This window comes from Pollachius pollachius (genome assembly GCF_949987615.1).
Source record: "Pollachius pollachius genome assembly, chromosome: 2".
Classification (NCBI taxonomy): domain Eukaryota; kingdom Metazoa; phylum Chordata; class Actinopteri; order Gadiformes; family Gadidae; genus Pollachius; species Pollachius pollachius.
This window is the reverse complement of record NC_136935.1, coordinates 31,177,676-31,195,607: the sequence shown is the minus strand read 5'-3', so window position 1 is coordinate 31,195,607 and position 17,932 is coordinate 31,177,676. Positions and strand designations below refer to the sequence as shown.

The 17,932-nt window shown below is 43.1% G+C and overlaps 1 protein-coding gene across 1 annotated transcript in view; it reads right to left on the bottom strand.

The window, feature by feature from the left end:
* Positions 1 to 3,477: 3,477 nt before the first annotated feature.
* Positions 3,478 to 17,932, bottom strand: part of plppr2b (phospholipid phosphatase related 2b) — a 58,054-nt gene continuing 43,599 nt past the window's right edge. The window contains exons 4-8 of the mRNA XM_079758766.1: positions 9,589 to 9,709; positions 8,748 to 8,998; positions 7,329 to 7,505; positions 5,284 to 5,438; positions 3,478 to 4,601 (exon numbers count right to left, since the gene is read on the bottom strand). Of these exons, the coding sequence (XP_079614892.1) occupies positions 4,493 to 4,601; positions 5,284 to 5,438; positions 7,329 to 7,505; positions 8,748 to 8,998; positions 9,589 to 9,709 (813 nt within the window). The 3' untranslated portion in view covers positions 3,478 to 4,492. The remainder of the gene's footprint in view (positions 4,602 to 5,283; positions 5,439 to 7,328; positions 7,506 to 8,747; positions 8,999 to 9,588; positions 9,710 to 17,932) is intronic.

The following is a 17,932-nucleotide window of genomic DNA, read 5'->3' as shown; positions in this document are numbered from 1 at the left end:
TTATTTATAACACACTTTATATCAACTCAATGACCTCAAAGTGCTAGTCCCTATTAGTCTCTTAGTCTCTTTAAAGGGCTGATTATGGTTACACGTGCACGCAACGCAATGACCACGCAGACGCTACGACGCAGTCGTGAACCTTTATGGTTCTGCGTCGGGTTTTAGTAAGCGGACCAATCATAGCCCTTGCTGCTGCGACGGAAGGTTATCATTTTTGGGAGGCGCACGTCAGGCCCTTGCTGTTTCAACATCTGCAGCCTCAAACCTTCAACATGCAAAGTCCCACAAATTCCTCTTACTGCATCCATAGTGGTTTACTACACTCATGCAACTATCTCTTCCTGTTATATGTGTTGATCATTCATATCGATTGTAGTCGTTGTTACAAGCCAATGTTCACTTGTACTGCGGGACTTGAATATAAGTTGATTTTGATAACTTGACGGAGTTGTTTCATTTCGGAGACCAACTTCCTCAGAAAGAGCGTTGGACTACTTTAGTTATCGAACACGGAAAAAACCTAAGAAAATTAAGAATTTTCTCTTGGTATTTCTCAAAGGCTCACGTCCTTCATTCGTTATATCCCTGATGTAAAAGGCCCTTAATTTGCCTAACCTTTGAGCCACGGTGGAAACGCAGATAACAAGGGGCTGAAGGAACCTGTCTGTCCCTTGAAAGGTAGTCCCTGGGATTAAAAGTTATAACTTTGTTGGAAACGCAGCTTCTTTTAATCTCTTTTATTCCTTCATAGTCTCTGTTAGTCACCATTAGTCCACTCAGCTGCACTGTTGTTGTAATGTGAGTGGCTTGGCCACGTGAGTATATAAATGGTCTACCGCGTAGCTTTGTAGCCAGGAGGGATATGAGACTCCACGGATTATATCGGCTTGAAGGAAAAAAAGGAAATCTATTACCTGAGCTTGCAATAGACTTCATGGCATGTCATTTTCTGATGCTTGATACACACCTCCTTGATAACCCTTAATAACATCATTACAGATGAATGAATGATATCTGTTGACCATCACTATAATGGAGGTATTTAATGAATACACACAAACACATTGACACCCATGTACTGGGTAATATGAGGTATAATTGTCTTGACACTAGACAAGCAGAGTAACATTGTTTCTAATCGGTGGCTTTGAGAGAGCCGACCTCGTACAAAATGACATGAGCTAGCCATAGAGTCATATGTAACTCTCTGATAGACAAAGTGTTCCCCCGCTCTGCGGTTGAACATTAGAATGTCAATGATTCACACTCTAATTGGTGTAAAAACAACAACAACAACAACAACAACACTTATTCAGGGGGCAATCTTGAGTACCAAGTATATGCTCAGAATGGGATACAAGTGTGTGTGTGTGTGTGTGTGTGTGTGTGTGTGTGTGTGTGTGTGTGTGTGTGTGTGTGTGTGTGTGTGTGTGTGTGTGTGTTTGTGTGTGTCCGTGTGTGTACAGCATTAACAAGAGACAAATAGGATTCACACTTATAGGAAACCAGAGAGAGAGAGAGAGAGAGAGAGAGAGAGAGAGAGGGGGGGGGGGGAGGAAGAGGGAGAGGGAAAAGGAGAGGGAGGGAGAGAGCGTGAGAGGGAGGCAGAGGGAGGAGAGAGGGAGGGAGAGAGAGAGAGAGAGGAAGGGAGGGAGAGGGAGAGAGAGCAGGTGCATCACTAATGGCTTTTTAAAAAGGTTACAGCATAGAACTCCTCTTTTCTAATGGGGCTCCGGCTGTGCTTAAGAAGCAATTTCCGGAAAAGATAACGCTGCTGTGAGTGCTGCGCGTTCTCAGTTGCCTGCTCGTGTGTGTTTGCGTCTGCCTGTCTGTCTGTCTATGTCTTCGATCTTTGGGTGTAACAGGCAAATTCACACAGACACACATTAATGGAGAAATGAAAACTAAAGAAAGGAGAGATTGAGAAGTTGAATCATACTGTAGAGGGATTGGAAGAGAGAGAGAGGCTTAAACAGAGACGCTTAGATCTTTATACTTGACTGTATGACACGGTATATTTTCATCTCTTCATTTCCAATTTTCTTCTTGAGATTTCTAAATAGATTATTGTATAACAAATGCTGGTCTAAAATATTCATATATATATATATTTAATATTTTCCAAAATAAAATATGATTTATGTAGAACGCCGGGTTAAAGTTTTAATAAGAAAATAGACTAGTGATTTTGTGGTAAACATTGCCACCATGTGTTTAGATAATGCCACTACAGTCAGTTTTTGTTAACGAGAAATAAACAGGACGTCCTCTTTAATTTCATTAATCCGTCATTTTATACGTTCCAATATCATACATTTTTTGAGACAGTGTAGGCATTTATATATACCTATCAGAAGTTTAATTGTCGTAAAATTGTTTGGGGTAAATTTAGATGCAAATGCTATGGATTCATTATTTTGATTAAGTAGCATAGGTTAATTTAATAATAATAAAAAAACAAAACGTTAGAAAATAATAGGAAAGAAATGTTAAATAGTTGTGGCATTTTATTTAGGTAAGTCGATACAAAACATTAATTTCAACACGGAAAATAACATTTATACTTAATTTGTCGTTTTTCTTTACAAAACTTCCAACAGATAAGTTATAGGTATTTTCAGCATAATAATGAGCACCTTCTATTTTCCCACCTTGGTAGGGGTCATCAGAAGGCATAGAATCACACACATGTGTATGTGCATAATTATTATTATGACCAATATGTGCATAATTATAATTATGATCTATTCTCGCCAGTTATTATTAAGGAATAAAAAGAGAACAGCAAATTAACAGTAATGCTAGCATACAGTGTGCTCATTAAAACCACACACACACACACCACAGGAGGTCACACACACACACACACACACACACACACACACACGCATACACGCACTCACACGTACACACACACTTAACCAATAGGTGCAATTTATTCTTCCTTATTGTAAGAAATAAACTATTATTGTATTACTTGTGATGTGTATTACATTTAATATAGTTTATAACCAACCTGCAATGTATCTTCATCAGGAGACAACCCAAGCAAGTGTTCTGGCAGCGAGGCTTCATTAGGCCCTCTACACCTCTCACACGTGGCGGACCACACTCTTTACCCTTCAGCTACATGCCTGCTTCACATCCTGCTACTCATCGTGCTCTTACCAGAAGCTTTGGATAACAGGAGAATTGTCATAGTTTCAACACTTAACTTAACAATGCTGTCTATTTATTGTTTAAAGAAACCTATATTCTGTACAAATGTATTTATATCTATATTTATATGTATATATAAAAATCACACATCCGGTGTATAAGTGAGAGGAAGTTGTAGATGCGTTTAGGTCATGGATGTAGGATGGAGGAATGGAAATAACTTCACTAAAATTACCTTTAGTTAAGAGTGTATATGTTTTCATCTTTTTATTTTCCATATTCTGTATTGAACCTTTTTATGATTGTTGTCTCCCAAGAACAAGGTGCAGTCTCTGCAGCAAACTGAAGTCAATCCAAATAGACAGTATAAACGATCTGAATAACAGTTGCAGTCTGGCACCACTTTGTAGTTACCTGCTGGGGTTGATCCAACAGAACTGAACATCTTTTACGCCCCTGGCCACACGGTGCTCGCTAAAGGCTAATAAGATAATAATAATAATTTACAGAAAAAGAACACAAACACTGACAAGAGACGGAAAATGAGATACAGCAACATACAGATTTTTTAAATCATATTTTTCTGCTTCTAATATTGCGGATGAAACCACAATATAAGACACAGGAAAAAGCCTGCATGGTTAAAGATGTGAGTTAGAAATCAACCTTTTGATTGATACAATGCCCAATCCTCAAAAATTTCCAGAGAACACAGAACTTACCGCTGAACCATAAACTTGGCCACCTGTGTCAATGTATTTTACAAAAGGAGTTCTTCTTTCAGCAAAGTTGTGCTGTTTCCACTTTTCAAAGCTGCATCCTCAGTCATTACAAGAAAGGTCTGCGTTGACTTCAAACAACCTTTTCCTGAGTGTTACAAAATGGTGTCTTTCAGTCAACCAGTCAAGGATTGAGTTCATTTTTTTCTGCGTCCTCGATTCCAAGACCTCAAGTACGCACAACATACTGTACGTCTCTGTATTCTACACAGGGTCCTGTTGGTCCTGTTCACAGCAGGACGGAGAGGGAAAGTTATTGCTTCAACAGTTTGGTCTCGCTTTGGTCAGTCTTTTGTTGGGTCCTTTTTGCACCAAAGTACAAAAAAAAAAAGAACGGGTAGCAGGTTAAAAACTAAACAAAACCAAAACAAGGTGAAAAAGTGGGACAGTGAGGGCTCCCTCCGAGATGAGCTGCAGCGAGAGGCGGTCGCCAGTCGACGACCCCCCAGCCGTCGTTGGGAGTCATACCTGGGTGGACTTTGCTCGTCGCAGAGGGGGCCCTCTCTCCGGGTGGGTGGCCCCCGAGGCCTCTGGGGTCCCGGGGGGAAGGTCTAGACTGAGCTGGTGAGGCAGCGCCGCGAGGGAAGGAGCACGTCGGGAGGGGCAGGGGACGGGATTGGCTGATGGTCATGTGATCTCAGAGTACGGTAACCCTGAAGCCTGTGAGGACCGGGAGGAGAGAGAGGGAGGGAGAGAGAGACAGAGGGAGAGAGAGAGATAGCGAGACAGAGAGAGAGAGACAGAGGGAGAGAGAGAGACAGAAAGAGACAGAGAGAGAGACAGAGGGAGAGAGAGAGAGACAGAGGGAGAGAAAGAGACAGAAAGAGACAGAGAGAGAGACAGAGGGAGAGAGACAGAGGGAGAGAGAGAGACAGAAAGAGACAGAGAGAGACAGAGGGAGAGAGAGAGAGACAGAGGGAGAGAGACAGAGGGAGAGAGAGAGACAGAAAGAGACAGGGAGAGAGACAGAGGGAGAGAGAGACAGAAAGAGACAGAGAGAGAGACAGAGGGAGAGACAGAGGGAGAGGGAGCAAAGTGGAAGATGAAATCGGATCCAAAAAGCCAGAGGACAAATGCAAAAGACAAGACAACCAGAAGAGTAAACCTGGAATACAGCACGTTACCACGGCAACAAATGTCAGGTCAGGTACACAAGTACCCCTTAATTACAAAATAAAGCTCTAAGACTTACTGTGTGTTACAGTGTTGTATCTGTGACAGTAGACCCGTGGGGTCATTAGATACACGGGCCCCTTCTCTCAACAGCACCTCCTCCTCCTCCTCCTCCTCCTCCTCCTCCCCCTCTGAGCCGCCCCTACCCCTTACCTGGAGACCACTTAACTTTTCGAGTGGGCTCTCCACCACGCGGGGCAGGCTGACCAGGGGCATGCCCAGGGGGGGGTCTTGCCGCTGGGAGTGCTGTGGCGGTGGTGGCGGGGGTGGTGGTACGGGGCCCGCCAACTGGGTGGGTTTGAAGTTGTTGATCACACACGACACCTGGTGGAGGCCCCAGGGACCGCAGAGAGAATAAAGACAGTCCTTGATGAAGGTTCAATCCACAATTATGATTCAAAAGTTAGAAAAAAACGAAAATCGAGAATCAAAGGACATGGAATGGTGGTTTGTTTACCTAGCACATCTCTGGATATGAAAACGATTTAGTTTCTATTTATTTTCTATTTTCTCTCTCTCTCTCTCTCTCTCTCTCTCTCTCTCTCTCTCTCTCTCTCTCTCTCTCTCTCTCTCTCTATATATATATATATATATATCTTCTCCAGAACATTATGGAAGTTCCATAATATATAATACCTGTTAAGCCTACACAGTTATTGAGACATATATTGTAGAACTTAAGCTAAGGAAGGAAAAAGATGTGTTCTTCCATTCAGAGTGAGTTCCATTACAGCAAGGAACATGTAATTGAGAACGGGGGAGGAATCGTATTTACAAAAAAACCCTGATCAGGATCGTTCGAACATTAAATGAGGTTGGTGATTGCTTTTAAACTGTGGGCATTTAGCTCCCCATGAGATTGTAGCTGTAGGAAGTGCATTAGACTTCACCTGATTTAACCAACTCAGATCTGCTCTGTTAACTGGTGCGATGAATGCATCTATGTTGTATGAAATGACTTAAGGCACCATGAAATCCTCATTGATTTGAGCTCATGTTTCGGTGATTCTGACAAGCAAATGTCCATGTGGGCGTGCACAACATTCCAGGCATGAATACTCTTTGATTATCCCGTTGGGGGTGACTTCCAAAGCACTCCCACTATCACACATTCAATCCTGTAGGATCAATACACCTCCAGCCCCTGATCGGCCCCACACTATGAGCCAGGACGCTGGCTCATATCACGGCTAGTCCCTCACTGCCTTCAATTGGGTGTAGAGAAAGATAGCGGGACATAGAAAGGGAGAGGGAATGTGAGAGTGAAGGAAGAGATAACTCTTTATTTTCACATAGATGCATGCCAGGTTCAAAAACATTTAGTGTGGTTTCATGGAGATTCATTTAAACCAACTGTCTGCTTGGTACGCGCTATGTACTAACATTTAAAAATGTTGCTACATAGCGCGCGTGTGTGTGTGTGTAGTTTTGTGTGGGTGTGTTTGGATTTGTTCCTGTTGGATCAGTCAGCAAAGTCGAAAAAGAAGATGAAAAATAATTATTGTATTACTGGTTCAATCATTAGGTTTTCAACCCTAAAAGAATGTTGACCATTAAAGCACGTAATAGTATCAGTAATGTATACCAGACATCTCTCGTATTTACAGAGAAATATCTGAAGTTCACGTCCACTTGGCTGATCAGTGGCGTTGGGGTCGTAGCGGATGGGTCGGAGGGTTGAGAAAAAGGGGTGCGGTTGACATCAATCACACAATGTGTGATCAATCATCCTCCCTTCCACCTCTACTTTCAATTTCTGAAGACAGGCTCTTGCCTCCCTCCCTCCTTCCCTCCCTCCCTACCTCCTCTCTCCCTTCTTCCTTACCTCCTCCCCTACCCCCCTCTTTTCTTTGTTCCTTCCTTCCTTCTTCCCTCTTTCTTTCCTCTCTCCCTCTTTACTTCCCTCCCCCTCCCTGTTCCATCTCTCTCCCTCCCTTCCTCCCCTCCCTGCTTCCTTCCTTCCTTCCTTCCATCCTTCCTTCCTTCCTTCCTTCCATCCTTCCTTCCTTCCTTCCTTCCTTCCTTCCATCCTTCCTTCCTTCCTTCCTTGCCTCCTCCTCTCCCTGTCCTCCCTCTCTCCCTCCCTCCTGTCCTTCCTCCTTCCTTCCTCCTTCTCTCCCTCCCTCCTTCGCTACCCCCTCCTTCCTACTTTCCTTACTTCTTCCCTCATTCTCTCCCCCTCTACCTCCCTCCCCCCTCCCTCCCCTGTCCTACCAGGAAGGCAGCGATGGCTCCACCAGTCAGGAAGCCGGCCAGCACATCACTCCAGTGGTTCCGGTGCTCCGTGACGCGGACCACACCCACCAGCACGGCCAGTGACACCAGCAGCAGGCACAGGGTGGGCTTGGTCAGCCGCGTCCCCTTAGTGCCGAACACCAGCGTGATGTACATCTGAAGTAAACACACAAAAAAACATACACACGCACACGCACACACACACAGAAAAACAGAAAAAAAGATGTGTTTCATTTCACTCAGTGTCACACTTGGTATGTCCTCACCCCCCTCTGTTTTGCTGTTATGAATTATGTTTTTCACTGAAAAATACATTTCTTCCTACCACTGTTCACTAGCTTCCTATAACCTTAGACTAGCTTCCTACCACACTTGGTCCGTCCTCACCCCTCCACTCACCTGGGCCTCTCTCTCTGAGAACCCAGTGTTGTTAGATCCAAGAAACGACAACAAGCCTGCACGCCTAGTAAAAAATTGGCATTTGTTTTTCCTATGCGTCATTATTGACAATAAGAGAGGAGAGTTAAGCCCGCTGACTCTCTCAAATCACAACGTGATGTTCAAGCAGAGGAGGAAGTGATCACAAACATAAACACTCGATGAGCACACAAAGCAGAACCAGTGGCAAACTGTGTGGGAACACAGCATCAGGGTCCCATTTAGTCACCAAATGTGTTTTACTCTAAACCTGGAACACTTCATACAATGCTGTTTGAAGTGCCATGAATAATAAAGAAAAGGAATAATAAAGAAAATTTTAATGAAATGCATTTTTCTGGTAGTTAGTTAGTTGCACATTTTACACGAGTAAAGTCCAGCACGATAGAATACCACTGCACACTAGCTTCCTACCACTATAGACTAGCTTCCTACCACCTTAGACTAGCTTCCTACCGCTGTGTAAACTAGCTTGTGTACGCTTGTGTCCTACCTCTATGTAGACTTGTATCCTACCACTGTGTACACTAGCTTCCTACCAGTGTGTAGACTAGCATTCTACCACTGTGCTCACTAGCTTTCTACGACTGTAGACTATCTTACTACCGCTTTGACTAGATTCATATAATGTATACTTGCTTCCTATCAAGACTAGCTTCTAAGCTTCCTTCCTACCACTTTGGAGACTAGCTTCCTTCCACTGTAGACTAGCTTCCTACCACTGTGTATACCAGCGGCCTTCTACTGTAGACGAGCTTCCCCCTACTGTGTAGACTAACTTCCTACAACTGCGTACACTAGCTTGTTTTTGACTAGCTTCCTCCCACTGTGTAGAACAGCTTGTTTTTGACTAGCTTCCTCCCACTGTGCAGAACAGCTCGTGTTGACTAGCTTCCTATCACTTCGTAGCCCTCCCACTGTGTGCACCAGCTTCCTCCCAGTGCAGACCTTGGTTCTTACCACTGTATAGACTGCGGAGTAGAAGCTGAGGGCTGCGTCCTTGGAGGGGAAGGACTTGCGTGCCGAGGCCACCAGGTAGGGGTTCCCTGTGCAGGCGCGGCGCTCCGAGATGTACTGCAGTGGAGACTGGCAGCCAAGGGCCGTGTAGTTGGGCTTGCAGGCAGACAGGAAGTGGGGCGTCTGGTTTCCTGTCACCACCTGGCCAGCGTTGGCGAAGATAGTGGTGGTGAAGAGGCCGAAGGAGTACACGCCTGGGGGACGGAGAGGGGGATGTTTAGTTTGGTGGTTTTTGTTTGACCCTTTATCATTTTTTATTTTTAATCATCTTTATAGTTGGGATGGGTGAACGACAATCAACAAACTGTACACAGAATGTATGTGTATCCCTTCCCACCACCAACATAAACACATGCAAACATACATGCCTATCTGCATACATAGGCCTACATCGATGCACATATACAGCACACACTCCACCTGTACACAGAAAAAAGAAAAAAACAAACAACCAAAAAAATCGATCCTAACAATAATAACAATACTATTAATAACGGTCAAAATAATAATAATAAGACAACGAAAAACGCTAATATATATATCAGAAATCATAACTTCATTTTTGTTTAAACCTTTATTGAACAAGGCCTGCTCAGTATCCATGGATCGTTGTCGGTATAGCAATGCTATGTAGCCACACTTTTAGTTATATATTCATAACACAAACGCAAACACAAACAAGTGATTGTAGCACCGAATTTGAAAATGATACCAAGGCTTGGTTTGGGAGTAAGAGCAATTAGGCGGGCAGGGGGAGCAATGCTCCGCAGGGAAAGGGACCCACCGAGGAAGCGTACGATCCTGCGAAGAAGAGGGTTGAAGAAGCAGCAGTCAGCGCTCACGATGGTCTTCTCCTGAGCCCCGTCCGTCTTCACCAGGAACCCGGTCACCTCCCCGATCAGGATCTGACACAGAGGGATATGGACACGTTGGGAGCATTAGTTTAGTCAAAATGATGGGATTTCAAAGTGATGTATCAATGTGTCTACAATTTTAAAGAAAAAAAAAGGCAAATGTATGTAATTAATACTAAAGGTATTTTTAAACGAACAAAAACGACAGGGAATAAATAAATAATAATAAAAGAATAAACAATAATCCAAAAATATGAATGCAACATTTAATTGGCACCTGTTCGAATCAGCTCCACAAAGCAAAAACAAATCCAAAGAAAGAGAGAGTGTGAGAGAGGGACTGTCCTGCCAACTATACTATATACTATAAGACATCAGAGACACATACTTCCGACAGATTACAAACACCACAAAAGATTTTGAAAACATGACTGATGACAAACATCTTCCATAAGAGCTTTGTTATGTACAGCTATATAAGAGCGTGAGAGAGAGTAAGAGAGAGAGAGAGAAAGAGAGAGAGAGAGAGAGAGAGAGAGAGAGAGAGAGAGAGCGAAAGAGAGAGAGAGAGCGTGCATCAAAGTACCAAATCCAAACAACAGAATGAGACCAAGATTAAAGCTCAATCAGATATGTACTTTTATATTGCTCCCTTTGTAGGGGAGCAATACAAGATGTTATGACAAGCTATACTTTGATTACAATTCTCCCACTCACATTCATGTTGGCAGTTCACTCACTACTCAGCTACTCATTTTAATGCAGGGCCAAGCCTTACTCACAAGCCTCTAATTATTAGCAGCACAGCAGGTAGCCTCCAGCCTCCAGTGCTTCTGTCAAAACCGTTTATGCTGTGTGTTTGTGTGTGTGTGTGTGTGTGTGTATGTGTGTGTGTGTGTGTGTGTGTGTCTGTGTGTGTGTGCGTGCGTGCTTGCGTGCGTGCGTGCGTGCGTGTGTGTGTGTGTATTGCTGAGAATACATCAGCAGCCAATAATGCCTTGTCCATGTAGATGCGATTTATGTCGCTGGAATGGAGAAGCATATAAATCAACAGGCCGCTGGTGAATCCTATTCCGTTGTCATGTTGTTAGCCTCACCTGCCCCACAAGACAATGTGTAGCCACAGCCCATAGCCACCCGGCTCCTGTCCAGAAATGACACAACCGCGTGATGCAAAAAACGGAAACTAACGAACTGAAAAGAAAACAACAAGATCAGAAACATCAGCAAATCAAGATGTGATGGACTTGGTGTTTCAAATTTGCAAGAACTGTCCTCTTCTGCATGTGTATGCAAAACTAGGCTATCCACATCCTATACTGTATAAGTAAATAATAACAGTCTGCCGGCAATTACAGTCGGTCCGATTAATTGATCAGTTGATGCTTATTTCCATTATGTTGCATCTTTTGCATTAGTTTAGCCGCTTTTGCATTTGCGGTGTGCCTTTGCCCTTTGGTTTGTGTTGTTGGCAGTTGTGTTGCGGTTTTTGCATTAGAGTTGAGTTTTTTCCGTTAATGTGCCTGTGTTTTTCAAGTTTGCAAAACATTTTTGTTGCTTTGGTGTCGGTGGCGTGAATTAGAAGGGTTTAAATTAGAATTGATAGATGAAGGAGTACAGACAATATCCCTATATAAAGGACCATGCCATTCAATGCAACAGTGACTAGAGGAATTAAATTCATAAATAAATAAATGTATTCTGATCACCAATTTAGTCAAATCATTATTATTGAATGTATCATCAACTAATAGTTTGTTGATACAGTTGATATGTACTACTATTTATTATGTAATATATAAATGTAATTTAAAATCTTAAGTGACACACACACACAAGAAAAATATTTCCCTTATTCGCTGTTTAAAGCAGTCTATTTGCATTTCCCATTTCAGTGCAAAGGTAATCACACAGCAGAAAGATCAGAATAGTGGTCCCTGAAGCAGCTGAGGTGAGTCATTTTTTTTAAGTTCATGAAAGGTCATGAAAGTTTCCAAGATATGCTTTAGTGCTGCATTATAATGTTATGACTAAGAATAATGACGATAGCCAAATCTCAGATAATATATCATTTCTTCCCTGATGTGATGATGTTACCAATAAAGCTCCTAGCTCCCATCCAAACGTTTTTTCTTGACATGAGCATTGTGATTAGGGCTTTGACTGTCTCTTTTCATTTGGAGCGTTTAAAGACTTTCTGGAGAACAGCAGTATAGAGGAAAGAGGAGGAAACCGAGAGACGTGACTCACAGTGAGCCAGCTAGTGCCAGCAGCCAGCCTGTGATCACAAAGCACTCTCACTGTGGACAAATCACCATTTGAAAGAGATCTATTTGAACCCAATCTTGTGATTCCTACTCCCACTGCGAGGACATAAACCACCATATATCACGTCCAAACTTTATGCTTGTGTATGTAAATGTTAAGGATAGCCAAAGGGTTTTCACGCTGTTTCTTATTTTTCGTTTTTTAAGAATGTCTATAAATAAAATAAAAAAAACACACACATAAAACTATTTCAATTGTTGCCGTTTTAAAGAGCAACAAGAATACGACAGAAGAACAGTTGACATCCACTTGAAAGACCTGGTGATGTGAACAACATTGTGCTTAAAAAAACGTGTGGAAAGTGGCAAAACATCAACAATATATACAGGACTATAGCAACACCATAAGTATACCCACATATATCAGCACCCAGAGGACTAGCCTTAGCAGGCCGATCTCAACAGGTTTGTGTTGTTTTCTGAGTTTATTCCAGTGCTGTGGCCTCCTAGCAGTCTCTTACCAGAGCACAAGGGCTACATAAAGAGCGGCTTCAGTGGATCAAAGAGATCTTGGGGGGATGTACTAAGGGGCTTAGCTGTAGGGCTTTATAGACTAGCAGCAGCATCCCAAAATCAATTCTTAAACGCATCCGGAGCTTTAGTCCTGGGGAGTTCAGGCCCAACCTAAGGCACCAAAAGAAGAGCAGACCACTCTGACTTTACAATGTAGTGAGATATTAAAACCTTTCAAAAACACCACAGCGCTCTGAGAAAAGGTGGCATGACAGACTTCCAGCAATAGTTGCTGGAAGTGCCTAGTATACACATAGAGTTGGTAAATATGTAGGAGTTACATGATGTAATTGATTAAGGCATTGTGGAGTGAGAAGAGGAGTTGTTTATTTTGGGTGAATTCGTTATTTATAATAAACTCCACAACAGCTACCTATCATCAGCATCAGACAGTGGTCGATATTGATGGCCCCGTCTGAGATAGGAATCTTCTCGGACACTTACAGTATAATGCAATGGCGTGTGGAGCATTTCATAAAGAACATCGTACATCACCATAAAGCTCATACTCAATACTAGTTTTGAGTATGAGCTCGATACTAGTTTTATAAAAAGGGGGGGGGGGGGGATGCAATACATTTCTTCCTGCTTCCGATCCGCTTTTACGGGAGCCAATCACCAAGCTGTTTTTTCCCCCTGGCGCGCTATTGGCTGGTTTAACACAATGACGACAGCGAAGCGACGGCAAGCAGCCAAGTCATTTGAACTATGCCCATTGATCACACCTCTTGTGCTGAAGAAAATGACAGCAGCTACCCCAGACCAACGTGCAATCTAATGTGCGATTGTGCGTCTATCCATCAGCACTTCTTCAGACACTTCACTGACGCTACAGACTTCCTCATGTCGTGACATGAGATGCACAATTCATGACTTGGACAGAAATCGTATAATTGTCCAATTTATTAAGAGCAACGTCCCATTCAATTTTTTATCAGCGATTCTAGGCCGAAACAAATAAATGATCACATTCATCTGATCTTTCCTCACGACACGCTAGCTGCCCGCCCCATAAGCAGGCCAACAAAAAAACGCGTCTCTGCAGACAGCCTATGCTCCGAGATCGTCCACAAGGAAAAAAAAATGGTACCAACCACTCAAAACCAAAATAAATAGTATTACAACCAATCACCGACAAGGGGTGGGTGCTGTGGGGTTTTGCGCTGCATTCGTGATAGTTTTTACTGGATGCACGAAACACGGAAGGTCTTAAATAACATCAGAAGTGAGGTCACCCAACATCGCTGATACATCATACAACCTTTAATAACTTGGACAATTACGACAATTAACGACACATTTAGGACACAATTAACGACACATAAACCAGACACACCTCGATCGCAAATCATGAGTGCAGTATCCGAATCAGCATGCAACTTAAACGTTTATGATTTTGGGTTGCATTTAGCCAACATACAACATTTAGCAATACAACTAATATTGCAACAACTTTCTCCTCGGTTGTACTTCGGTTCACTGCTTGGCATTTGTAACCGTTTTCCAACTCATTACGTTATGCAGATGAGGATACTGCGTGACACTTCTTAATCGCTCCTCTCACCACTAATTCTCTACCTTGGCTGCTCGCTGTGTTTCTGCACACCTGTCTTCACACGTAAGACTAAATTATCGTCTGTTGTCAGAGAGAGAACGTCTCCGAAAGAGCCCCACTTCAACACCTGTTCGGAGATTGTGATTGTTATCACCAGGGGCGTAGGAATGAGTTTAACATGGGGGGGGGGGGGGGGGGGGGGGTACACATATCGGAAACCTGACAGATCCGGTATAATTTTAAGGTGGGGCAAATGCGCCTGTCTCCGATATTGGAGGGTACACGTCCCCTCCGTCCCCCCCGGTTCCTACGCCCTTGGTATCACAATCCCAGAGTGTTGTCATGTGGAGTCGGTTGTTCTTGATATGTGTTTTCAATACCTTACTGAACCCTCCTTGGTGGGTCCGAATCAATAGTTGGTTTTAGCGGGGTCTGAAACTCAGCCTGAGTCGATAAGGAATTGACCCAAGATACTTTTTCACTAAATACACCAATGGCGCTGTCACACCAAAATTGTACCGGTGGCGAATATTGTACCGCCTACGTAATCTGCGTTCGAAAATTCCAAACCTGCCTGATAACGGACGATCGCGTTGAACGTTGCCTGGCAACGGACGATCGCGTCGAACGATGACGTAGGTTCATGAACATTCGCGCCCATTCATTGCGCGTCACAAGAAGAAATAACATTAAACAGATAACACTTACTTTACAAATGACATTTATTAGCGTTGCTAACTTTATATTTTTATTGTATTTAATTGTTTAATCGCATTTAGCTAGTAAACTGAGTATTAACACAAGCTCCTAACTCAGTTTACTAGCTAAATTCAATACAATACAAATATAAAGTAAAAAAAAGTGTTATCTGTATTATGTTATTTCGTCTTTGGCAACATGAGCGTGAATGTTTTTTGAAACCTGCCTGGCAGCGGACAATCGCGTCGAACGATGACGTAATGTTTCGAACGCGGATTACGTAGGCGGTACAATTTTCGCCCCCGGTACAAATTTGGTGTGACAGCGCCATCTCGCACATAAAGAAACAGAACAGTCAATACTGTGTGGCAATGTGATGCACTCCCTTTTATGAGCAGCAAGGATGATATTTGTCCGTGTTTAGTTTTGGCACCTGGAACAGAACAATCTTCTGTTTAAGTACTGTATTGTATTCTATAGGATAAAAAATAAAATGGAAATCTCCCAACAAATATAAGATTAAATTCAATGCTTTGGTGAATGGTTTTATCTGGTTTGTGGGGTTATCATGATATCAAAGTCTTATTAGACAATAATACAATTAGACTTTGTACACTTGTTTTAATGAATGCATGTATGCACAGCGGTTATAAATTGCAATTGTTGGTGTGGGCTGTCTTCCATCGATTCATTACATATGAATTTTCAATCCTGACTGACAGACAGACGAATAGACAGACAGACATACAGGTAGACGGATACACAGGCAGAAATACAGACATTCAGAGACATTTATAGGAAGTAAGAGCAGAACAAAGTTCTAGATTGAGAAAGTTATGGAACAAGATAGTAGGAGAGAGAGTCAGGGAGAAGGAAGGATGGAGGATGAAGGGAGGATTTGAGAGAGGGAGGATTTGAAAAGGTGGATGACAGGAGAGAGGAAGGAAGATGAATTGTCTGCCTAGTCCGCAGAGAGCTGACAAGATCAAATCTGGTGGGATTCTCTGGAAAGAGAGACCCAATGTGTGTGGTGTGTGTGTGTGTGTGTGTGTGTGAGTGTGTGTTTCTGTGTAGTGATGAAGTCTATCACAGAAGAAAAAAAAGTGAGGTAATACTAAACCCTAGGCAAGCTTTTGACACTGACAACTGAGTTGTGTGCATGTCTGTGTGTGCAAGCGTGTGTGTGTATGTATCTGCATGTGTGGCTGCGTTTGCGTGTGTCTGCCTTTTGTGTGCGTACGCATTTGTCTCTGCGTTCACGTGTGTGTGGGTGTGTGTGTGTCAGGTGTGTGTTCTGAAGAATGCATGCGTGACTTCGGGTAGGATAATGCTGACAAAAGAGGAGAATTAGGATCAAGAGGGGAGGAAGGCCCAGACGGGAGCTCAGTGTCGCTGAGAGCACATCTCCGACAGCGCAGGCCCTCGCACACATCCCTTCCAGGCCTTTGGCATGACAAAAGGAGCTGATGAACGGCGAACACAATCTTTTCCCCCCCAGTTTTCTGTGACAGCGCGGCGGGAATTTCCCCGTAATGATGGACTCGTTGCTGTAGAAACGCTGTAGTACATATTCCAGGCCTATCTGTGGTGCTGTTTCTGTTACAGATCTCCACCAAAAACAGAAGAAGACGAGGCGGAGCATGTGCATCAAGCCTGCGCGCTGTATACAAACGTACAGTCGAAGAAAAGAAAACCGAAAAACAACAGCAGTACGAAGATCGCGTTTGAAAGTCTAAACCTGAATCAATCGCCATTGATGTTGTTGTTATAAGACTGTGTTTTTCACCCTAGGACCTGAGCCCTGTTTCAGGTAGCTGGTTTAACATACTCTGAGTTTAATCATGCGCTCTGAGTTGGTTGACTCAGAGTTCAGGGTTGAAAAGCAACTCTGGGTTTTCGGTTTCAGAACAGGTGATCAGCGTTGGGTTAATCAACTCTGAGTGTGTTCACTCTGGGTTGAGGGCGTGCCCGTTGACTATAATGAGCAATCATCAATGGATCTCTGATAACATGATCAAACATGTACCAAAAGCGTAGAGCCACTTACTTTTCCCCCACGGAATTGGAAACTCTAATGAACGCGTATGCCGAGCAGTTACCCATTTTAACAAAAAAAAGCAATACCGCCACGGCAGCGAGAGTGCGAGAGAGCTTGGCAGAAAATAGCTGAACAAGTCAATGCGTGAGCAAAATAAATTAGTAAAATAAAATAAAATAAGAGGAAAGTTTAATATCTTCCACTTATTCAATATGTAAATTGTGTGTGTGTGTGTCAATTTACGCAGGAACAACCCGAGTTGCCCTAATACATTACAAATTAATTTATTTAATTAAATAGTGCACATTATTTATTAAATTAAAACGTTCAAAGAAACAAATAGGCTACATTATTGCTACTGTTACCTCCAATTCTGTAGAAGTCTTCCTTGATTGTTCGTATGGGTCGGTGACTTGGAAGCATCACAAACGTGTAAAGAAAACGTTTCAGTGCCAAAGTCACATTTCTGACAGACCGACACACGGTTGCCTTTGAAATGTGCTCGGCGTCACCGATGTTGTAAAGAAAGCTGCAAAAAAACGGAGTGCCACACAAATCATTTGTATTGAACTTAAAGCATGCCCCCGGTGTGTTTGACAGTTAACATGGGGGCTGAGAAGGTGGTCTAAATAAATGATAGATTGCGCTGAAAAACGATAGCGCTCGTGAAGAAAATTATCAGGAAAAGAAAGTATATCCAACCGGGGTCTTAATAATCGTTCCTCACGGAGATTCCAGAGGATCGCAGCCTCTACGTCCACAGGCTCTCGTAGAAAAGGGCATGCCATTTCTAACACTAACTTCTGTCGGAGAGCTGCCTTCAGCCTTATAGACAACAAACTCGGAGTAGGTCTAACCACCTCCAGAGCAGGTTAGACCCACGGCATATGTTGCCGCAGCAACTAACTCTCGGTTGCGCTGAACCTGCTACCTGAAATGGAAAACCCAGAGTTTCCACTAACTCAGAGCGAACAAACTCGGGGTTGCCTCAAAACCAGCTACCTGAAACAGGCCTCTGGTTTCAAAAGAGTGTATTTGCAGTCTGAAAACTCTCTACTGAAAACACTGTGTCTTTCTGGACGATCGGCCCAAACGTGTAAAACTTATGCGTTTTTACACAAAAATCGTCGCCGTGTGGACTG